This window comes from Mauremys reevesii, unplaced genomic scaffold, assembly GCF_016161935.1.
Source record: "Mauremys reevesii isolate NIE-2019 unplaced genomic scaffold, ASM1616193v1 Contig34, whole genome shotgun sequence".
Lineage (NCBI taxonomy): Eukaryota > Metazoa > Chordata > Testudines > Geoemydidae > Mauremys > Mauremys reevesii.
This window is the reverse complement of record NW_024100845.1, coordinates 285983-309888: the sequence shown is the minus strand read 5'-3', so window position 1 is coordinate 309888 and position 23906 is coordinate 285983. Positions and strand designations below refer to the sequence as shown.

Genomic DNA, 23906 nt, shown 5'->3' with positions numbered 1-23906 from the left:
GAGCACCGCACTGCCTGGGGAGAAGGGGAGGAGCTAGAGGGGTTACACGCTAATATCATGGGGAGCCCCCCAAAGTGGCTCTTTTGATTCTGCTCTTTTTCTAGCATTTGGCGCAGAGATGCTGTTACCAGGAGGGTTTAAAAGTGTCCCCGGTGGGTTTAGTTCTGCTAGAAGGGGCCTGACCTGGCAGCATGGCAGAGTCCAGAGCGTCTGTCTGCAGGGAGAGAGCCCTGGGGGGAATCAGGGCGTGACATGGACTCAAGCCGCTTCTGTAACCTCCCCAATCGCCCCTCTCGCCCTGACAGGCTGAGGAATCACATCCGCGTTTCGCTCCAGATCGTCCCGTCTTCCAGGAGACAGGGAAGGGAAATGACTGTGATGGAGCCAGCTCAGGTAGGGGATTTGCAGGGAGCTGTGGGGAGCGTGTTGTAGAGCGGGAGGGGCAGGAAAGACACAGGATGAAGCAGGGCCATTGACGGAGGTGGTGGACATTCTGCCATTTCTCAAACAGGACATAACGCCTTCGGCAGGGCCAGGAACATTTTCCAGACTCCCAGTGCAGGAGTCTGAATCCACTGGCCAAAGGCTGCTGTGAAATACGCAGGGAAGCTGTTGGGATTCCTGTCCCTGTCCCCGGCTCAGAGCTCTGCTTCCCGCATCAACCTGTGGCTGGCAGGCGTGTGGGAAATGAGGAGACCCTGCCCTGCTCCGTGTGCTGTGGGGACAAGGAGCTCTCACCTTCTCCCACCCCCCGGAAGCCTCCTGGCTGCTCTGAGCAGGGTGGGAGAGGAATTCTGCTTGTCTGGCCCTCCCAGAACTTCAGAGATGATTTTATTTTTTATTTCTACCTTTCTCGTGACTAGTGTGATTGTACCTGGGGCAGCAGGTGCTGAGTGAGGGACTCTTGTTGTTTCAGGGGCCGGTGACCTTCGAGGAGGTGGCTGTGTATTTCACCCAGGCGCAGGGGGCTCTGCTGGACCCTGCTCAGAGAGCCCTCTACAGCGACGTCATGCAGGAGAACTACGAGACGGTGACCTCGCTGGGTAAGGGATTCCCGTCCCCTCAGTTATCAGGGCCGCCCAGAGGGGGGGGGGGCAAAGGGGGCAATTTGCCCCGGGCCCCGGGCTCCGCAGGGGCCCCCAAGAGAAGAGCGGAGGCTCCCACCTCCGCCCCTCTCCTGGAGCCTCAGCGCATCAAGCGCCGAGTCTCCGGCCGAGCCCCTGAGCCCCGCCCCGATCCGAGCCGCGTGGTGAGGGGGCGGGACTGGGAGCTCCAACGGGGCCTGAGCCCCGCCCCGCTCAGAGCAGCGTGGGGAGGGGGCGGGGCTGCAAGCTCCGGGCTGAGCTCAGCTGCCTCCGCTCGGCATGGAGTTCCCAGCCCCGCCCCCTCACCACGCGGCTCTGAGCGGGACGGAGCTCAGGCCCCGCCGGAGATGTGCTCGGGTAAGAGGCTGGGGCCGGGGCGGGGGGGGGGGAAGCGGGCCCCACCGCCCACGCGCAGCCCGGTCTTCGGCAGCGGGGGGCTCCTTCTGTTCCGGGACCCGCCGCCGAAGCGCCACCGAATTACCGCCGAAGACCAGGCTGTGCTTCGGCGGCGGGTCCCACTTCGGTGGTAATTCGGCGGTGGGGGGCTCCCGCCGTGGATCTTCGGGGCACTTTGGCCGCGGGTCCCGGAACGGAAGGGCCCCCCGCCGCCAAAGACCCCGGGCCCCCGGAATCCTCTGGGCGGCCCTGTCAGTTATTAGAACATGTAGGACATGCATTTCTGAATCTAGTCAGGTTCTTGTCAGGTAGACTGAAGGGGAATGGGTTCTATAATCCACAGCTGCCGTGTGAGAAAGACCTGCAACTCCATACCCTCACCAGTGGGATAAAGCTGTCAAACCTATTGGATGTGCTGAACCATCCCAACCCCTCTAGGTTTCAAGGGGTTGAAGCCGTGTATTGTCCCATCGATATTGTTTCTCATTCACACAGAGAATCCCTGTTCACCTGCCTCCTTGGGAGTTACTCCAGCTAGAGGGAGGGCTCTGCAGGTTTAGAAATAGGCAGGACTTTAAATCCAGAGCTATGTGTGCCTCAGCAAAGCCCGCAAAGTGCACAGATCCTGGGAACTGCTAGTGAGGGCGTAACAATTCCCCCCACCTCCCCAGACGTCTCCCTCCCCCAAGGGGGCTCAGGGACCATGTTCCCATCCCCTTGGATTCCAGATTCTCCCAGCACAGCACTGGGACATGGAATGTCCTTTGTGACAGAAACTCTCTCAGTCCTCCATGCACCCTGATCTGCTCTGATTTCACCCCCTGCGCAGGGTTTCCCATTCCCAAACCTGAGCTGATCGCCCAGCTGGAACAAGGGGAAGAGCCGTGGGTGCCCAATCTCGAGGCTTCGGAGGAAAGAGAGATCTCAAGAGGCACCCGCACAGGTGAGGACTGACACAGAAACCATTTGGCTAATGAAGGAATAAGTTGAGAATCCCAGAAATGTGGTATGAGTAAAAACCCTCAATTCTTCCTCATCTCACCCAGAGCAGGGCTGGAGTCAGCAGATATCACTCACGGCTTCCCACCTGTCCTGTTAGCTGCAGGGGTTTCCTTCCCATCTTTCCATGGGTATGGCTACACTTAAGAGTTGCAGCGCTGGGAGTTACAGCTGTGTAGGGAAAGCGCTGGTGTGTGGCTACACTCACAGCTACCAGCGCTGCAGTGTGGCCATATTTGCACCATTTGCAGCGCTGTTGGGAGTGATGCATTATGGGCGGCTATCCCAGCGTTCAAGTGGCAGCAACGTGCTTTTCAAAAGAGGGGGGTGGGGTGCAATGTGACAGGGACCGGGGGAGAGAGAGTGGATTTTTGGAGCCGACACTGTGTATCAGCTCCCTGCCTTGCAAAATCAGAAATTTTTCCCGACCCCTTACTCTTAACTGCAAACAGCCTGCAGACCTGATAAGCAGCTGCTCCAATGGACTCCCTTTCTCACCCTCCCGCCGCTGTTTCTCTCGTCAAGCAAACACTCATCCCCCTGCCTGCCTCATTCACAGCAAGGTAGTGGGTTTATCTCATTTGATTGTTCACAGTCAGTTACAGATTGATCACGGCAAACAGGAGCTGTGTTTGTTTTTTAGATAAGCAGCTCCTGGAGCCCTGAGTTCACAACAAAACAAAGAGAGGCAGCATAACAAAACAAAGGGAGTAATTTAGTTAAAAGCATTCTGGGATATCTCCTAATACCCTGGAGGCCAATAACAGCGCTGGTGTGTGGCCACACTTTACGAGCAGCGCTGCAGCACCAGCGCTGCAATCCTTACACCCCAAGCAGACCCAGGTGTACGGCCAGCGCTGCAGCCAGGGAGTTGCAGTGCTGGATGTGCTCTGCAGGTGTGGACAGTTACTAATTGCAGCACTGGAAAGCCTCCACCAGCGCTGCAAATCTCAAGTGTAGCCATACCCCATCCCTCTGAGTGTTTGGGTGGGATGTGGAGGCAGAATCCAATTGCTCAGTCTTCGCAGTGTTAGCGTGTTGGGTTTTCCCCCTGTGCTATTCCTCTTTCTCCCCAGCACAATGACTCCTGTCTGGATTGTCTCTCTCCCAGCAGGTAATGAGAGAGCGAGTGAGAACGTGGAGGGGAATCATCATGAGCACATTCCTGGGAAAGTGGAACTGCAGGGGACCTTTGTGGGAAGACCTGAAGGGAATTTTTCCCAGTGCTTGGAAGAGAGAGAAGCCTGGGGAAATTGGCACAGGTCAGAGGGGCTGCTGGGAAACCACCCAAAGAAGAAAGTGAATGAATCCATTCAATGTTGGGGAGGAGATAAGGATCAAACAGCCCAGCAAACAAATCCCAAGGAAGAAAAACCCTATCAGTGCCTCGAATGTAGGAAAGAATTCATTCTGAGATCACAGCTTGTGACACATCAGACAGTGCATACTGGAGGGAAACCCCTTCAGTGCTTGGACCGTGGAGAAACCTTCAATAACCGCTCAGACCTCAATAATCATGGGAGAAGCCCCTCGGGAGAGAAACCCTATCAACCCCTCGAGTGCAGGAAATGTTTGGATTGGAAGTCAGTTCTAAGTACACAGCAGATAAGCCAAACACGAGAGAGACCCCACAAATGCTTAGACTGTGGAAAAAGTTTCATACAGAGGTCAGACCTTGTTCAACATCAGGGAATCCACACAGGAGAGAGACCCTATAAGTGTTTGAACTGTGGGAAAAGTTTCACATGGAGATCAGCCCTTCTTCAGCATCAGGCAATCCATACAGGAGAGAGACCGCATAAGTGCTTGAATTGTGAGAAAAGTTTTATACGTAGGTCAGACCTTGTTTATCATCAGTCATTCCACACAGGTGAGAGACCCCATAAGTGCTTGGACTGTGAGAAAAGTTTCATACAGAGATCAGACCTTGTTAAACATCAGGCAGTCCATACAGGAGACAGACCCCATAAGTGCTTGGAATGTGGGAAAAGATTCAGAAATACATCAGCTCTTGTTAGACATCAGGCAATCCACACAGGAGAGAGCCCTCATAAGTGCTTGGACTGTGGAAAAAGTTTTGTAAGGAGGTCAGACCTTGTTAAACATCAGGCAATCCACACAGGAGAGAGACCCCATAAGTGCTTGGACTGTGGAAAAAGATTCATATGGAGGTCCGACGTTGTTAAACATCAGGCAATCCACACAGGAGAGAGACCCCATAAGTGCTTAGACTGTGGGAAAAGTTTCACACAGAAATCATATCTTATAATACATCAGAGGATCCACACAGGCGAGAGACCGCATAAGTGCTTGGATTGTAAGAAAAGTTTCACAAACAGGTCATCCCTTATTAGACATCAGAGAATCCACACCGGACAGAGACCCCATAAGTGCTTGGACTGTGGGAAAAGTTTCACACAGAGATCGCATCTCATTAAACATGGGAGAATCCACGCAAGATCTAATCTTCTGTGACACACGGCCAGAAAGGGTTAAGAAACTTGCAGGATAATTGACCCAAATTCAACTTTTAGAGACATTTGAAAAGTGTGTAAATGGTAATTAGAGCCATGCCACATTAGATAGATTAGAGCTTTGAAATGTAAACTTTAATTGTTAAAGACCTGGAAGAACATAGTAACTGTAGTAGAGTATAGTAGTAGAGCTAGGCAGCTCTCCAACACCACATTCTACAAGCCATTACCCTCTGATCCCACTGAGGGTTACCAAAAGAAACTACACCATCTGCTCAAGAAACTCCCTGAAAAAGCTCAAGGGCAAATCCACAGACACATCCCTAGAAACCTGAGCAGGGGTATTCTATCTGCTATCCGAGATCCATAAACCTAGAAATCCTGGGAGCCCCATCATCTCAGGCATTGGCACCCTGACAGCAGGATTGTCTGGCTATGTGGACTCCCTCCTCAGGCCCTATGCTACTGGCACTCCTAGCTATCTTCGAGACACCACTGACTTCTTGAGGAAACTACAATCCATTAGTGATCTTCCAGAAAACACCATCCTAACTACTATGGATGTAGAAGCTCTCTACAGCAACATTCCACACCAAGATGGACTACGAGCCATCAGGAAGAGTATCCCTGATAATGTCACGGCAAACCTGGTGGCTGAACTTTGTAACTTTGTCCTCACCCATAACTATTTCACATTTGGGGACAATGTACACCTTCAAGTCAGCAGCACTGCTACGGGTACCCGCATGGCCCCACAGGATGCCAACATTTTTATGGCTGACTTAGAACAACGCTTCCTCAGCTCTTGTCCCCTAACGCCCATACTCTACTTATGCTACATTGATGAAATCTTCATCATCTGGACCCATGGAAAAGAAGCCTTTGAGGAATTCCACCACGATTTCAACAATTTCCATCCCACCATCAACCTCAGCCTGGACCAATCCACATAAAAGATCCACTTCCTGGACCCTACAGCGCTAATAAGTGGTGGTCACATAAACACCACCCTATACGGGAAACCAACTGACCGCTGTACTTACCTACATGCCTCCAGCTTTCATCCAGACCACACCACACGATCCATTGTCTACAGCCAAGCTCTAAGATAGAACTGCATTTGCTCCAACCTCTCAGACAGAGACAAACACTTACAAGATCTCTATCAAGTGTTCTTACAACTAAGGTACCCACCTGCTGAAGTGAAGAAACAGATTGACAGAACCAGAAGGGTACCCAGAAGTCACCTGCTACAGGACAGGCCCAACAATGAAAGGAACAAAACGCCACTAGCCGTCACCTTCAGCCCCTAAATAAAACCTCTCCAGCACATCATCAAGGATCTACAATCTATCCTGAAGGATGATCCCTCACTCTCACATATCTTGGGAGACAGGCCAGTCCTCGCTTACAGACAGCTCCCCAACCTGAAGCAAATACTCACCAGCAATCAGACAACAAAAACACTAACCCAGGAACCTATCCTTGCAACAAAGCCGGTAGCCAACTCTGTCCACATATCTATTATGGGGACACCATCATAGGACCTAATCACATCAGCCACACTGTCAGAGGCTCGTTCACCTACACATCTACCAATGTGATATATGCCATCATGTGCCACCAATGCCCCTCTGCCATGGACATTGGCCAAACCGGACAGTCTCCATGTAAAACAATAAATGGACACAAATCAGACATCAAGAATTATAACATTAAAAAACCAGTTGGAGAGCACTTCAGTCTCCCTGGTCACTCGATTAGAGACCTAAAAGTCACAATATTACAACAAAAAACCTTCAAAAACAGACTCCAACGAGAGACTGCTGAATTGGAATTAATTTGCAAACTGGACACCATTCAGTTAGGCTTGAATAAAGACTGGGAGTGGATGGGTCATTACACAAAATAAAACTATTTCCCCATGTTTATTTCCCCCCCCCTACTGTTCCTCACACCTTCTTGTCAACTGCTGGAGATGGGCCATTTTGATTACCACTACAAAAAGTTGTTTTTTTCTTTTTCTCCTGCTGGTAATAGCTCACCTTAACTGATCACCCCCCTTAGAGTGTGTACGGTAACACCTATTGTTTCATGTTCTCTGTGTGTGTGTGTGTATATATATATCTTCGTACTGTATTTTCCACTGCGTGCAGAACAGGTGCCAGCACATGCCAGAGCCCCAGACCAATTCACTTGTGTATTAGGATAGATCAAAGTGATTGTTAAATGTATAAGAGTGTAGTTGGTGTTTAAACTTCATGACAACTAATGGGATGTTACTTGCATTGTTTTCACTTAAGTGTATCTTGTTATAATGTAGTAGGGAACATTTCCATTGTGTACACCTCGTAACTAACTAACCCAATCAAACGAGGAAGATAGCTCATGGAATGCAAATGGAGAACTTTAACAGAAAAGAGCTAATTTCAAAGCAACTGGGCGTTGTGCGTGAGGACTGGAGGTCAAAGACTCAAAATGCGTTCCTCACTCTCTGTCATGAGAGGAAAAGCCCACGTGGGTAGTGACCCTGTCTCCCTTTTTTGTGTGTGAGAAGACACCATAAGTATGGATTCAAGGAAAGTGCCTTTATCTCTGGACTGTTTGGATTCTTACAGGGAAGTGTACCAGATAGAAAGTGGAGCTCCTCAGAGACAATCTGGGTACCCTGAAATTACTTTTGGGAAGCTGGCAGTTTGTTAAATCACTGCCACCCTTTGGAATTACAGACTGTGACTCACCTGTGCATATATTTTACCTGCTTTAACCTCTCAATAACTCTCACTTCCTTTCCTTAGGCAATGAACCGTTAGTTAGTTTACTATAGAGTCGGGAGCCTGTCCTCTGTGTGAGCTGGAGCTGCCTGCCAGAGAAGGGGAGAGCAGCAACCTGAGTGGGCTGGAGTCAGAGCAGCAGCCTCCAGAAGCAGAGAGGTGCAGCTCAGAGAGCCGAGCTGGAGGCAGAGCAGCAGCGGCGCTGAGGCAGAGGGGAGCTGGGGCAGTCTGGAGCCCGGGGGCTGTCAGTAGCTGGGAAGAGTGAGGGCATAGGCGCCGACTTATATGGGGCTCTGGGGCTTTAGCCCCATGAATAAATCCCAGGCAGGGGCTCTGCCCCACCAATATTTTTTCTCCCCTGCTTCGAGCGCCGCTGCCGCCGCCGCCGCCAGGGCTGCCCAGAGCCCTTTAAATCCCAGCCGTGGCGGGGAATCAGAGGGCTCTGGGCTGCCTGCTGCAGCGGGAAGCCCAGAGCCCTCTGATTCCCGGCTGCGGCTGGGATTTAAAAGGCTCTGGGCTCCCCGCGTTTGCAGGCAGCCCAGAGCCCTCTGATTCCCGGCCGCGGCTGGGATTTAAAAGGCTCTGGGCTCCCCGCGGGTGCAGGCAGCCCAGAGCCCTTTAAATCCCAGCCGCGGCTGAGATTTAAAGGGCTCTGGGCTCCCCGCCGCAGTGGGCAGCCCAGAGCCCTCTGATTCCCGGCCCCGGCTGGGATTTAAAAGGCTCTGGGCTCCCTGCGGTTGCAGGCAGCCCAGAGTCCTCTGACTCCCAGCCGGGGCTGGGATTTAAAGGGCTCTGGGATCCCGGCTGCCAGCAGCTCAGAGCCCTTTGAATCCCAGCCTTTGTCCGCTGCTTGCCCCCGCCCCCGCCCCCTGCCCCTACTGCCCCCCACACCCGCCACCCCCGCTCCAAGCCCCACTGGTCCTTGTTCCCCACGTCCCCCCCCCCGAGACCCCTGCCCCTAACTGCCCCGTGGGACCTCAGCCCCTATCTAAGCCTCCCTTCTCCTTGTCCCTAACTGCCCCCTCCTGAGACCCCACCCAACTTCCCCAGGACTGCACCCCTACCTGTCCCTGATAAACCTCTTAGACTCCCATGCCTATCCAATTGCTGCCTGTCCCCTGACTGCCCCTTGAACCTCTGCCCCATCCAACTCCCCTGCTCCTTGTCCCTTGACTGCCCCCGGAACTCCCTACCTCTTCTCCAACCCCAAACTGCTTACTGTGCCACTCAGACCAGCGTATCTGGCTCCATGCAGCTCCAGACAGTTGCTGCCATGCTCCCCATGGAGCCCACAGCCCTCTCCCACCCCCAGCACCTGCCTTCCAGATTTGAACACCTCAAAATTCAGGAGTGCTCAAGCTCGGTTTGGGCAGCTTTTACTTCATTTCTCCCAAATCAGTTTCCCCTGCAAGGTGCCAACTGAAGGTGTTGGAGAACAGAGAGATCAGGTGGCCTCCTAATGCCTGGAAAAGAGACAAAGGCCGGAGGAGGGAGTGTCAGTGCCTGTGCGGACTTCTGGGAAGTGCACGGTGTGGAAGGGGATGCTGTGATGCTTTGGAACATCTCCATACAAAGCCAGTCAGGACTCTGGGGGAGCCTCCTCTCTCGGAGCATACTGTCTCCAGGGCAAGAAGCTTACACCTTCCTGGGTCTGACCTCGGAGCATTCAGCATGCCCTTCCACACCATGCACTTTCCAAAGTGAGTCTGCCCAGGCTGGTCCTGGGGCAACCAGAGGTCGCTGCACCCCAACTCTGCAGTCAGATGTGACTCTCAGCCAGACAGTAAAACAGAAGGTTTATTAGATGACGGGAACACAGTTTAAACAGAGCTTGTTGGTACAGAAAACAGAACCCCTCTGTCAGGTCCATCTTGGGGGGTGGGGAGCCCAGAACCAAGTTCTGGGTCTCTCCCAATTTCCCCAGCCAGCTCCAAACTGACACTCCCTCCTCTGGCCTCTGTGTCTCTTCTGGACAAGGAGGCCACCTCATCTCTTTGTCCCTAACACCTTCAGTTGGCATCTTGCAGGGGAAACTGAGGCACCCACACAGTATTCAGAGAAAATATTAAGAACATTCCCACTTCATCACAACAGATGCAACAAAATATAATACTGTATATTGAAGTAGGCAAGTGCTGCTTCTGACTTTCCACTTTTAATTGACCCTTGTAATCTTGTGGCACTGACGCGTTGTAGCTTCATTTTATATCGGCTTACAGGGCGGGAGCGGGGGGGCACCACCATTTTGGGCCCCACCAAAAATTATACAAACCTGCCGCCTATGAGTGAGGGGAACCCTGGGCAGAGGGCCCAGCGCAGTGAGATACCCCCAGCCAAGGGGCCTTGCAAGCCAGACTTGGAGGGGGAGCATAACTCTGACAGGAAATGACTGATGCTGGGAAGAAGGGTCCTGCCACCTAGAGCCTGAGGGCATGTGGCCATCACTAGAGCACGTGTCCAACCTGCAGCACCCCTGCAGCACAGCCAGGGCCTCTGAGGAACAGTCTGTGAACTGCCCTGACAATCTAGAGACACTGGTCATGGTTCCCCCTGTGCCCACAGAGTGGGGTGACGTGTTTTCTTTTCATCTTTCCCATTTTTTTAAATTACTTGCTGTTTAATGAATTCTATTTGTTCTGAACTCTATGCAGTGGTCAGTGAAGATGTCAGGGAAGCATCCAGAGCGAAGAGAGTACCCCGCAGTGGGGACACTGTCACCCCTGTCCTGAGTGATCATGACAAGATTGGGGTTGAGCCCCTCAGGAATCCTTGGCCCAGCCTTGTCCAGGTTACGGGGACTAGAGTGGATGGGGTGTCCTCGAGGTCCGACAGGCCCCTGGGTGAAGGGAGTGGGAACAAGGACTCAGATCCTTCTGCTATTCGATTCCACCAGGGTGGGGTGTATGAGCCAGGAAAGTTCCCCACAGTGGGACCCTTCCCCCGCTTACCTCTGTTCAGGGGTCAGCACCACCATGTTGCACAATGGACACTTGACAAAATTACTAGACTCAGTGATGGACATTGGAGGGGGCTCCAGGGTGAGGCAGGGGGTTGGGTGTGGGAAGCGGTATGGGCTCTGGGCTGGGGCCCAAAATGAGGTGTGGGATGGGGCTCTGGGCTGGAGCAGGGGGTTGGGATGTGGGGAGCCGGGGTGAGGGCTCTGGCTGTGGGTGCAGGCTGTGGTGTGGAGCTGGGGATGAGGGATTTGGCGTGCAGAAGGGAGCTTGAAGTTGGGACCAAGGGGTTTGGAGGGCGGGAGGGGGATCAAGGCTGGGGCAGGAGTGTGAGATGCGGGAGGTGTGTTCAGGCTCCATGCAACTTTCCTCAAGCAGCTCCCGGAAGCAGCAGCAGCACAAGTAGGAGCCAGAGGAGGGCTCAGAGCTGTGGAGTCAGCGCTCGGGAAGGGAGAACGGAGGCATCGTGCAGAGCCGCTTGGCCGCGCCTCCACCAGCAACAGCAAGGACGGGGAGCAGCCCCCATGGACCTCAACATCTTTACTGTGGACACTTGTGTCCATGTACAGACATGTTGCCGACCACTGCCTGTGTGCACATCTCATGGTTTTTGCTAAAGTTAATTAAGTATTTTAGGAAATAGTGTTTGAGCAGCCACCAGCGAGAGTTGCTCGCTGCACTCTGAGGGTATGTCTACGCTAAGAATTTAGGTCAATTTAATAGAAGTCAATTTTTTAGAAATCAATTTGATACAGTCGATTGTGTGTGCCCCCACTAAGCGCATTGAGTCGGCGGTGTGCGTCCACAGTACCAAGGCTAGGGTCAACTTTCGAAGCGTTGCACTGTGGGTAGCTATCCCACAGTTCCCACCGTCTCCGCTGCCCATTAGAATTCTGGGTTGAGATCTCAGTTCCTGATGGGGCAAACACATTGTCACGGGTGGTTCTGCATACATGTCGTCAGGCCCCCCTCCCTCCTTGAAAGCAATGGCAAAAAATCATTTCTCGCCTTTTTTCCTGGGTTACCCATGCAGACGACATACCACGGCAAGCATGGAGCCCGCTCAGCTACACAGCAGCATCCCCTTGCCTTCTCTTGTGGACGGCAGACAGTACAATAGAACTGCTAGCCATCATCATCGTCCCGTGGGTGTTCCTGGCCAACCTCGGTTAGGTTGGTCGGGGGTGCCTGGGCAGACATGGGTGCTCCTGGCCAGCCTCAGTGGGGTTGGCCGCGGGGGGGCACCTGGATAAAAATGGGACTGACTCCAGATCATTCTCTTCTTTAAGTTTCATCTAATGGAGATTCAGTCCTGCCTGGAATATCATGCCAGCTGGAGGCTTCTGCCTCAGGCTGCTCTCCCAGGGCAGCACCACACGGTCGCACCTACCCCAGCCTACCCCTTGCTCCCATGGCTCATGAAGCCTGGACAGTAGTAAGGAGCAGTTCAACTATAGGCTGAGCAAGTGCAGAACGGTGGCAGAATGTGCCTTTGGATGTTTAAAAGCTCCCTGGTGCAGTTTACTGACTCGGTTAGGCCTCAGCAAAACCAATATTCTCATCGTTATTGCTGCTTGCTGTGTGCTCCACAATATCAGTGAGAGTAAGGGGGAGACGTTTATGATGGAGTGGGAGGTTGAGGCAAATCGTCTGGCCGCTGATTATGCGCAGCCAGACACCAGGGCGGTTAGAAGAGCACAGCAGGACGCGCTGTGCATCAGAGAAGCTTTGAAACCAGTTTCATGACTGGCCAGGCTACAGTGTGAAAGTTCTGTTTGTTTCTCCTTGATGAAAACCCACCCCTTTGGTTTACTCTACTTCCCTGTATCAGAGGGGTAGCCGTGTTAGTCTGGTTCTGTAGAAGCAGCAAAGAATCCTGTGGCACCTTATAGACTAACAGACGTTTTGCAGCATGAGCTTTCGTGGGTGAATACCCACTTCTTCGGATGCAAGCAGTGGAAATTTCCAGGGGCAGGTGTGTGTATATAAGCAAGCAAGAAGCAAGCTAGAGATAAGGAGGTTAGATCAATCAGGGAGGATGGGGCCCTGTTCCAGCAGCTGAGGTGTGAAAACCAAGGGAGGAGAAACTGGTTCTGTAATTGGCAAGCCATTCACAGTCTTTGTTTAGTCCTAAACTGATGGTGTTAAATTTGCAGATGAACTGGAGCTCAGCAGTTTCTCTTTGGAGTCTGGTCCTAAAGTTTTTTTGCTGTAAGATGGCCACCTTAAAATCTGCTATTGTGTGGCCAGGGAGGTTGAAGTGTTCTCCTACAGGTTTTTGTATATTGCCATTCCTAATGTCTGATTTGTGTCCATTTATCCTTTTCCTTAGAGACTGTCCAGTTTGGCCGATGTACATAGCAGAAGGGCATTGCTGGCATATGATGGCATATATTACATTGGTGGACGTGCAGGTGAATGAACCGGTGATGGTGTGGCTGATCTGGTTAGGTCCTGTGATGGTGTTGCTGGTGTAGATATGTGGGCAGAGTTGGCATCGAGGTTTGTTGCATGGGTTGGTTCCTGAGCTAGAGTTACTATGGTGCGGTGTGCAGTTGTTGGTGAGAATATGCTTCAGGTTGGCAGGTTGTCTGTGGGCGAGGACTGGCCTGCCACCCAAGGCCTGTGAAAGTGTGGGATCATTGTCCAGGATGGGTTGTAGATCCCTGATGATGCGTTGGAGGGGTTTGAGCTGGGGACTGTATGTGATGGCCAGTGGAGTCCTGTTGGTTTCTTTCTTGGGTTTGTCTTGCAGTAGGAGGCTTCTGGGTACACGTCTGGCTCTGTTGATCTGTTTCCTTATTTCCTCGTGTGGGTACTGTAGTCTTGAGAATGCTTGGTGGAGATTTTCTAGGTGTTGGTCTCTGTCTGCGGGGTTAGAGCAGATACGGTTGTACCTCAGTGCTTGGCTGTAGACAATGGATCTTGTGGTGTGCCCGGGATGGAAGCTGGAGGCATGAAGGTAGGCATAGCGGTCGGTAGGTTTTCGGTATAGGGTGGTGTTAATGTGACCACCACTTATTTGCACCGTGGTGTCTAGGAAGTGGACCTCCCGTGTAGATAGGTCCAGGCTGAGGTTGATGGAGGGTGGAAGCTGTTGAAATCATGGTGGAATTTTTCCAGAGTCTCCTTCCCATGGGTCCAGATGATGAAGATGTCATCAATGTAGCGTAGGTAGAGAAGGGGCGTGAGTGGACGGGAGCTGAGGAAGCGTTGTTCCAGGTCGGCCATAAAAATATTGGCATATTGTGGGGCTGTGCGGGTGCCCATAGCGGTGCCACTGATCTGGAGATATATATTGTCATTAAATTTGAAATAGTTGTGTGTGAGGATAAAGGTACAGAGCTCAGCAACCAGTTGTGCTGTGGCATCATCAGGGATACTGCTCCTGACAGCTTGTATTCCATCAGTGTGTGGGATGTTTGTGTAGAGAGCCTCTACATCCATGGTGGCTAGGGTGGTGTTTTCTGGAAGGTCACCAATGCATTGTAGTTTCCTCAGGAAATCAGTGGTGTCACGGAGATAGCTGGGAGTGCTGGTGGCATAGGGTCTGAGTAGAGCGTCCACATATCCAGACAGTCCTTCAGTGTATTTCCCTGTAATCCAACCGCCCTCCTCTCCCCACTTTGATCTCCGCTTGCAGAGGCAATAAAGTCATTATTGTTTCAAATTCATGCATTCTTTATTAATTCATCACACCAATGGGGGCATAACTGCCAAGGTAGCCTGGGGGGGGGGAGGAGGAGGAAGGAAGTACAAGGGTGGGGTAGTTGTAGGGGCACTCCCTAGAATGGCATGCAGCTCATCATAGAAGTTGTATGTCTGGGGCTCTGCCCCGGAGAGGCCGTTTGCTTCTCTGGTTCTTTAGTAGGCTTCATGTGGCACTGCTGCGGATTCCTGTTATAACCTCTGTCCTTCATGCCCTTGGAGATTTTTTCAAAATTCTGGCATTTCATTTGACAGCACGGATTCGTCTCCCCATACAGTGCTCAGATGCAGAACCTCCCATTCGGTCCATGCTGGAGCTCTTTTGCGACTCTGGGACTCCATGGTCACCTATGCTGATCAGCTCACCACGCTGGCCAAACAGGAAATGAAATTCCAAAGTTCCTGATGTTTTTCCTGTCTACCTGGCCAGTGCATTTGCAATGGAGCACTCTGGGATAGCTCCTGGAGGTCAATACTGTTGAATAGCGTCCGCACTATCCCAAATTCGACCCAGCAGTGTTGATTTCAATGCTAATCCAGGGCTGCCCAGAGGATTCCAAGGGCCTGGGGTCTTCGGTGGTGGCCCCCCCCCCGCTTTGGTGGTAATTCAGCGGTGGGTGGTCCTTCCACTCCGCGACCCGCTGCCGAAGTGCCCCAAAGGCCCATGGCAGGGACCCCCCTGCTGCTGAATTACTGCCGAAGCGGGACCTGCCACCGAAGTGCAGTGGGGTCTTCGGCGGTACTTCGGCGGCAGGGGGTCCCTGCCATGGGTCTTTGGGGCACTTCGGCGGTGGGTCCTGCAATGGAAGGAGCCCCCCGCTTCCAAAATACCGCAGAGATGCTGCATCAAGCTGGGTTGATCGCTAGGACCCAGGAGCTGCCGGGAGGCGGCTCCGGGCAGCGAGCGCTGGGCTCCGGCCCGGCCGCAGGAAGTGACTCGCAGCCGCTGCGGTGACTCTGGCTCCCAGGCTCCTGGCGAGATCCCCGAGCCCCGGGGGGCGGCTGGTGCGGGGAGCCCGGAGCCCTGGCTGCAGCCGGGAGAGGGGAATCTCCAGCAGGGCCCTTCCCGCTGCTCCCCCCCAGGAGCCTCTCCCAGGGCAGAGCCCCCAGCCCGGCCCGGCCCCTGCCCCGGGGGCCCCGCTCGGAGGGAAGGTGAGAGAGACCCGCCCCCCCCCCCGGCACCCCCGGGCTGCAGGGGGAGGTTTGGCCCCAGGCTGCTCCCAGCGGGGCTGGCTGCGATTCCCGCCCGGGGCCCGGGAAAGCTGCCGCCAGCCCCGGTGGGTGGGGGCGGAGGGAACCAGCCTGGGCCGTGCACAACACCCCCCTGGGCAGGGCTGGGAAAACTGAGCAGACTCCCAGGGCTGGAGCCTGACCCCACTGGCCAGAGGCTGCTGTGAAATACGCAGGGAAGCTGTTGGGATTCCTGTCCCTGTCCCCGGCTCAGAGCTCTGCTTCCCGTATCAGCCTGTGGCTGGCAGGCGTGTGGGAAATGAGAAGACCCTGCCCTGCTCCGTGTGCTGGGGGACAAGGAGCTCTCACCTTCCCCCACCCCCTGAAGCCTCCTGGCTGCTCTGAGCAGGGGTGCGGGGAGGATTCTGCTTTTCCAAGCTTCCTCCCCCATGATTAGTGGGTCTGTGGCTGGGGCAGCAGGTGCTGAGTGGGGGACTCTTGTTGTTCCAGATGCCGGTGACCTTCGAGGAGGTGGCTGTGTATTTCACCCAGGGGCAGGGGGCTCTGCTGAACCCCGCTCAGAGAGCCCTCTACAGGGACGTCATGCAGGAGAACTACGAGACGGTGACGTCACTGGGTAAGGGATTCCCGTCCCCTCAGCTATTTTAAGCCATGGGGTCTGCATGTCTGACTCTGCTCAGCTGGGGTCACATAGTGCTGTGGTTCTCAGCCAGGGGCCCCTGTGGGGCTGCGAGCAGGTTTCAGGGGGGCCCGCCAAGCAGGGCCAGAATTAGATTTGCTGAGGCCCAGGGCACAAAGTAAAAGCCCCACTGCATGGGGCTGGAGCTGAAGCCTGAGCAACTTAGCTTTTCGGGGCTACATGTGGCGTGGGACCCTGGGTATTTGCCCTGCTCCCCACCCCCTAATGCTGGCCCTGGCTTTCATATGCAAAAAACCAGTTGGTGAGGCAGAGGTGGGCTGTGGCATTTTTATACCATGGGGGGGGAGGCTCAGAGTGAAAAAGGTTGAGAACCCCTGGTCGAGTCCACAGCTCCACTGTGAGAGGGACGTGCATCTCCATACCCCCTTCGAGGCAACAGGGGAGGCAGAAACCTAATGGACAGGCTAATTCATCCCCCTCTCTCCAGCTGTCAAGGGGCCAGAAGCAGGGGATTCCCTGCCTGTGTTATTTCTCCTTCACACTCCACTCACTGGCCCTCTTGGGACTAGCTCCGTCCATGGGGAGGCTCTCGGTGCTGCGGGCTCGGGGGGGCTGGGACAGGTTGTACAGTGGGGGGCGCTGAGAGCCATTGAACCAAACTGTAAACCCTGGATCTAATGGAAACCACTTCAAGCCAGGAGGTGCGGCAGCTCCCCCAGCACGCTTAGTTCCAGCACCTACATGCTGGTTTGGAAATAGGCAGGATTTTAACACCAGAGCTGTGTGTGCCAGAAAGTCCCCCAGATGCATCTACCCTGAGGTCTCCTAGTGAGGGTGTGGCAACACCCCACCCCCAGATATCTGCTGCTCCCAAAGGGTCTGAGTTTCCACAGTCCCATGTAGGGTCAGATTAAACTCAGGGAATGTTCCCTGTGACAAATACCCTACCAATGCTCCATGCGCCCTGACCTTCCCTGATTTCATCCCCTGTGCAGGATTTCCCATTCCCAAACCTGACCTGATCGCCCGGCTAGAACGAGGGGAAGAGCCGTGGGTCCCGGATCTCCAGGCTGATGAGGAAAGGGAGAGCCCGAGAGGCATCCACACAGGTGAGGAGTCAGGGAAACTGAGAAAGAACCATCCTGAGCATGAAGGAAAAAGCTGGGACTCCCAAAATGTGCCATGAGCGAGAGCCCTGAGCTCTGTCCCATCTCACCCAGGTGAGGGCTGCAGTCAGTAGGTGTCATATCCTGAAAGCAAATATTAGTCACAGCTTCCCACTCATCCTATTAGCTGTCGGGAATTTCCTCCAAGACTTCGCTTCCCTGGGAGTGTTTGGGTGGGATGTGGAGGCAGAATCCAATGTCTCCATCTCCCCAACAATCACTGTGTTGTGTTTTCCCTCTTTGCTATTCCCCTTTCTGTCCTTTCCTCCCAGCACAGGCAGTGACTCCTGTCTGGATTCTTTCTCCTCCAGCAGGTGACAGGACAGTGACTGAGAACAAGAAGGAGAATCAGCAGGTGGAAGGTCCTGAGAAAGTGGAACTGCAGGGGATATTTTTGAGAAGAGCTGAAGGGAATTTTTCCCAGTGCTTGGAACAGGGAAATGCCTGGAGAGATCGACACAGATCAGAGATGCAGCTGGGAAACTATCCCAGGAAGAAACTGGATGAATCCATTCAATGTGGTGGAGGATGCAAGGATCCCAAGGAAATCACAGTCCAGCAGACAAGTCACAATGAAGAGAAACCTTACAAATGCCTTGACCGTGGGAAAAGTTTCCATTTCAGTGCAAGCCTTATTAAACATTGGAGAACACACACAGGAGAGAAGTCCTATAAATGTGTAGACTGTGGGAAAAGCTTCAGTGAGAAATCAAACTTTATTGTGCACCAGAGACTGCACATAGGAGAGAAACCATATAAATGTCTTGAGTGTGGGAAAAGTTTTAGTCAGAGTTCATACCTTACTGCACATCGGAGAATCCACTCAGGAGAAAGACCCTATAAATGCCTTGAGTGTGGGAAAAGTTTCAATTTGAAATCAACCCTTAATACACATCACAAAACTCACACAGGTGAGAAACCCCATAAATGCTTGGAGTGTGGGAAAACTTTCACTCAGCGCATTCACCTTACTCAACATAGGAAAATCCACACGGGAGAGAGACCATACAAATGCCTTCAGTGTGGGAAAGCTTTCACTCAGCGCATTCACCTTACTCAACATAGGAAAATCCACACGGGAGAGAGACACTATAAATGCCTTCAGTGTGAGAAACTTTTCAGTACGCGATGGAACCTTATTAAACATGAGCGAACCCACACCGGCGAGAAACCATATAAATGCTTGGACTGTGGGAAAACTTTTGGTCAGAGCTCATACCTTATTAAACATAGGAGAATCCACACAGGAGAGAGACCATATAATTGCTTTGAGTGTGGAAAAAATTTTGTTGACAGAACAAAATTTACTAGACATCAGGCAATCCACGCAGGAGAGAGACCATATACTTGCTTTGAGTGTGGGAAAAATTTTGTTGACAGAACAAAACTTACTAGACATCAGGCAATCCACACAGGAGAGAAACCCCATAAATGCTTGGACTGTGGGAAAAGCTTCATTCGGAAGTCACAACTTACTGTACACCAGAAAGTTCACGCAGCAGAGGGATCTTATAAATGCCTTGAGTGTGGTAAAACTTTTATTCATAACTCAAAGCTTACTACGCATCAGAGAACCCACAGAGGAGAGAGACCTTATAAATGCCTGAACTGTGGGAAAACTTTTACTCACAACTCAAAGCTTACTAAACATCAGAAAACCCACACAGGAGAGAGACCCTATGGATGCCTTGAGTGTGGGAAAAGTTTTATTCAGAAGTCACATCTTACTACACATCAGAGAACCCACACAAGAGAAAGACCTTATAAATGCCTGGAGTGTGGGAAAACTTTTATTCATAACTCAAAGCTTACTACACATCAGAGAACCCACACAGGAGTGAGACCCTATGGTTGCCTTGAGTGTGGGATAAGTTTTATGGAAAGTTCATCCCTTATTAAACATGGGAGAATCCACACAGGAGAAAGACCCTATAAATGCCTGGACTGTGGGAAAACTTTCAGTCAAAGCTCACACCTTAATAAACATCGGAGAATCCATGGAGGAGAGAGACCCTATAAATGCCTTGAGTGTGGGAAAAGTTTTTTTGAAAGTTCATCCCTTATTAAACATGAGCGAATCCACGTGGGAGAAAGACCCTACAAATGCCTGGAGTGTGGGAAAAGTTTTAAGGAAAGTTCATCCCTTACTAAACATGGGAGAATCCACACAGGAGAAAGACCCTATAAATGCCTTGAGTGTGGGAAAAGTTTTGTTCGTCAAACATTCTTTATTAAGCATCAGAGAATCCACACAGGAGAAAGACCCTATAAATGCCTGGACTGTGGGAAAACTTTCAGTCAAAGCTCACAGCTTACTCAACATGGGAGAATCCACACAGGAGAGAGACCCTTTAAGTGCCTTGAGTGTGGGAAAAGTTTTATTCAGAAGTCATATCTTACTAGACACCAGAGAGTTCACACAGGAGAGAGACCCTTTAAATGCCTTAAGTGTGGGAAAAGTTTTATGGAAAGTTCACCCCTTACTAAACATAGGAGAATCCACACAGGAGAAAGACCCTATAAATGTCTTGAGTGTGGGAAAAGTTTCAGTTTGAAATCAATCCTTAATACACATTACAAAACTCACACAGGAGAGAAACCTCATAAATGCCTGGAGTGTGGGAAAACTTTCAGTCAGCGCTCAAATCTTAATCAACATGGGAAAATCCACACACGCGAGAGACCGTATAAATGCTTTGATTGTGGGGAAAGCTTCAGTAAGAGTTCAGAGCTGACCACACATCAGAAAATCCACAAGGGCGAGAGACCCTAGAAATAGCTTGATTGCAGGAAAAGATTCAATTTGACTTCAAGCATCAGTGATCCACACAACAGAGAGACCTTGAATGTGGTGGAAGCTTCATTTGGTGTTCCTGGAATATCAGGGATCCACAAATCCACACAGGGAAGAAACCTCTGAGATGTTCTTAGTGTGGAAAATGCTCCAAGTGGAACTGTCATTTCAGGCTCCTCCACAGAGCAGGGAAATTCTCTCAGGGCCCTGACTGGGGCTGGCCATGGTGACAAACCCATTTCCTCGTTCCCACACACATCAGGGGTGTTTGGCTCCCAAGATCCAGCTGCCCATTGCTGAGGTGAGGATCCAGCAGCAGCCGAGCATAAGCTGGTCAGTGACCCTCTGGCTCTTCCCCGGTCAGTCCCTCCTCCCTGCTGCAGCCCTGGCTTCTGAGCTGATGGGCTACAGGTGGGGGAAGGGAAAGAGAGAAACTCCTCCAGATGCTCCCTCTGCCTGGCTGAAGTTTCCTGCTCTCCCTTCCCCTCCCAGCCGGGATCCCCCTGCCATGGAGATGAGGAGAAAGACACTTGGGCCAGGCCCCACCTTCTCTCTAGACACCTGTCCCCTCCCCCATCTTCCACCAGCCCCTGGGTTGGGCCACCCCACTGACCTGTTCCCTGCAGGGGGAGTGTCCCTGGGGGCTGGTAACTTCTCCCCTCCCCAAATCCCCCTGGGCATTGGGTTCTGGGGGATCAAGTATTGAGGGACCAGGAGGATGGGTTTTGGGGAGGGAACTGGGGATTGAATGATTGGGGCTGGTGGAGCTGGGTGCTGGGGTATTGAGTGTTTGAGGATCATGGGATAAGAGGCGAGGGAGAGCACAGGGGTAGCGAGGTGCTGCCTCATCACTCACCCCCTCTGCCCCATCTCCCTGCCCCCTCTGCATTCAGACAGCACCACTGAGAGGGGCTGATTCCCACAGAGCCATTTGTGAGAGGCCTGGAGATCCCAACTGTGCTTCCGAGCATCTGTCTATGGTAGGAAATGTGGTTGGGATTAGCCAGCGCATCTCTGTGACCCTCCACCAGATTTCCTAGTGTAACCTCATCCTGAGCATCTTATATGTAAGCCTAAGATTTTGTCATGGATATCTTTAATAAAAGTCATGGACAGGTAACAGGCAATAAAGAAATATTCACGGAAGCCTGTGACCTGTCCGGGACTCTTACTAATAATATCTGTGACAAAATGGGGCGAGAGAAGGCTGCAGCACCCATTGCTGGGGCTCTGGCTGGGAGCTGCATTGGCCCCCTGCCTCCCATGGCTCGGAGCTCCGGGGCGGCCTTGCTTAGTGCTGCGTGGTACCCCCACAGCCTGCAGCAGCTTAGAGCTTCGGGGACCCCACAGCTCTGAGCCACCATGGGCTGACGTCGCAGAGGTCTCTGGACGTCACAGATTCTGTGACTTCTTCGAATCCGTAGCAAAATCATACCTTTACTTACGTGTTCTGACCTCCTCCCTTTTGCTGGGTGGTCATTAGTCCCGGAGTTCCCCCTTTGGGGCCGGATTGTCTCATTCCCAGATAGTCTCACATTACTCCAGGCCCTGCTGTAAAGCATTGAGTGTTTGTACATTTTCTTCCTTATGCACCAGAATTAACTAGATGCTAAAAAAGTGGGAGCAGGGACTCACTCCACTCTCCACAGAGCTGCCTCTGTCCCAGCAATGGACAGTTTTATCTTCCCCTCTGCCTCTCAAGGTGTCACTTACCACCGTGTCCCTGGCTCTCCATGCCTAGGAATCACAGGTTTGATGTCTATGATCCTAAGTCAGACTCAAGAGGGCTGGAGAAGAAAGTGCCACAGAGCCAGGAGTGGCTGGGGAAATTCCATGGACTCTAAAGCACAGTTTGACCTTACAGATCCTAGAGCCCTGTTTGCATCTATTGGTGAAATTAGTTCCCGGGTTTTTCTAGGTTAGTCCAGATCATTTGTAGATGGGAAGACTTGTGTTTCTTTCTCTTTCTTTTAGTATAATGATGCTAAAACTTTTGCAAGTAATACAACCAAATAATGAGGCGAGAAGTGAAAGTGGTTTAGCCGCTACAGAAGAAAATGGGTAGAATAGTGAGATTTTACTGTATGTTTGTTACTAGGGTGACCATATTCCACGTGCCCAAAAAGAGGACACTGACGAGGAGTGGGAGCTGGGGGGTAGAATTGTGGGTGCTGGAGGGTTGCGGGGGGAGTACTCACGAAGTGAGGGCAGTGTCGGTCACTGTCACAGTGGCAGGGCGCTGGTACAAGCCCAGAACACAGCAACAGCCGTCCGTCAGCACCTGCCTGCAGAACCCACTCCCCAGGGCTGGGAGCTGGGGCCTGGGTGGGTGGGATCTGGCAGCAATCAATCAGCTACAGATGCAGAGGAATGGACCGATCAGCTGTGGATGCCGGGGAATAGACCAGTTGGGAAGGTGACCAATCAGGGCTATTTCTGAGCTGTAGCCCATCTGCTCTGCAAAACCCCTGGACGTTTGCTGTTATGGGAAAATCACGCTCGGACAGAGAAACGGGTTCCAAAAAGAAGCTCTGCCTGGGAAAACCCGGATGTATGGTAGCTTTATTTGTTACTGAAATATGTTGACGTTCTGGGGAACACCCCACAGACTAACTCCTCAGAGACGACAAAGAACCGACCATCTATGTTAGAAAACTACTATCTGGCCGTCCACCAACAGGAGGAAGGCGGTAAACAAAGACATTTACAATTCATTTGAAAGACGGTTTAAAGCTCACATAGGCCATCACCCAGCAATGACTTTTACACTATAAAGGGTGGGAGTATAAAGGGGGAGGAAGGCCTCTGGCCATTTCTCCTCCCCCATCTCTACTCACAGTAGCAAGATCTCTTGAAAGACAACAGGAGCATCGTTGAACTGGGGGCAGTGATCCTGGCTGGAAAGCTTCCCAGTGAGCAGGGACTGCTGAAAGCTCTTGGGTGAGAGAAATCCCTTTGCTTGTAAGGGGCATCTACACTCCAAACCTAAGTTGACCTATATTAGATTGACTTACAGCTGCCACAGTAATTACTGCAGTAGCTGATGTCCACACTACCCTCCTTGGGTTACTGGGGCGTGTCCTGCCGAGGAGCCATTCCACCGACCTAAGAGGGGCAGTGTGGGGAGCTGAGAGCCCAGTCTGTCATCTCCAGCGGCAGCTCCCTCCATAGGCGCCAACTTCCCCTCTGCCCGGTGGGTGCTTGACCTCCCCCTTCCCACACCTGGCCCAGCCCCTGCACCGCCCTCACCCCACCTCCATTCCACCCCTTCCCCAAAGTCCCCACCCCAGACCTGCCCCAAGTCCATCCCCTTCTCCCAGGTTCCTGCCCCTGCCCTGCCTCTTCTCTGCCTCCTCCCCTGAGCGCGCTGCGTCCCCACTCCTCCCCCTCCCCCCTGGAAAGTCCTAAGTGCCACCAAACAGCTGTTAGGCAGCGGGGGATGGGAAGCGCTAGGAGGGAGGGAGAAGACCTGGGATGTGGTGAGCTGGGAGTGGTGAGGAGCAAGGAGCTTGGCTGCCGGTGGGTTCAGAGCTGCCAGTGGGTCGGGAAGGAATTTTCCTCCAGGGTAGATTGGCAGTGGCCCTGGAGGTTTTTCGCCTTCCTCCGAAGCATGGGGCAGGGGTCGCTTGCTGGAGGATTATCTGCTACTTGAAGTCTTTAAATCAGGATTTGGGGACTTCAACAGCTGAGTCAAGGGAGAGAATTATTTCAGGAGTGGATGGGTC

At 52.5% G+C, this 23906-nt stretch overlaps 1 protein-coding gene across 5 annotated transcripts; it reads left to right on the top strand.

The window, feature by feature from the left end:
- The first annotated feature begins 1008 nt into the window (after positions 1 to 1008).
- On the top strand, positions 1009 to 22459 carry LOC120393835 (zinc finger protein 850-like). 5 transcript variants are annotated; one of them, XM_039518330.1, is made up of 3 exons: positions 1009 to 1043; positions 17217 to 17330; positions 17665 to 22459. In XM_039518330.1, exons 2-3 carry the CDS (start codon positions 17295 to 17297, stop codon positions 20158 to 20160), a joined length of 2532 nt encoding a protein of 843 aa, XP_039374264.1. In that variant the 5' UTR covers positions 1009 to 1043; positions 17217 to 17294; the 3' UTR covers positions 20161 to 22459. The 5 variants fall into 5 exon arrangements, with proteins under 5 accessions (XP_039374264.1, XP_039374263.1, XP_039374262.1 ...); XM_039518329.1 differs by lacking the exon at positions 1009 to 1043 and adding an exon at positions 16144 to 16197; XM_039518328.1 differs by lacking the exon at positions 1009 to 1043 and adding an exon at positions 16150 to 16197 and having other exon boundaries at positions 17702 to 22459.
- Positions 22460 to 23906: the final 1447 nt, after the last annotated feature.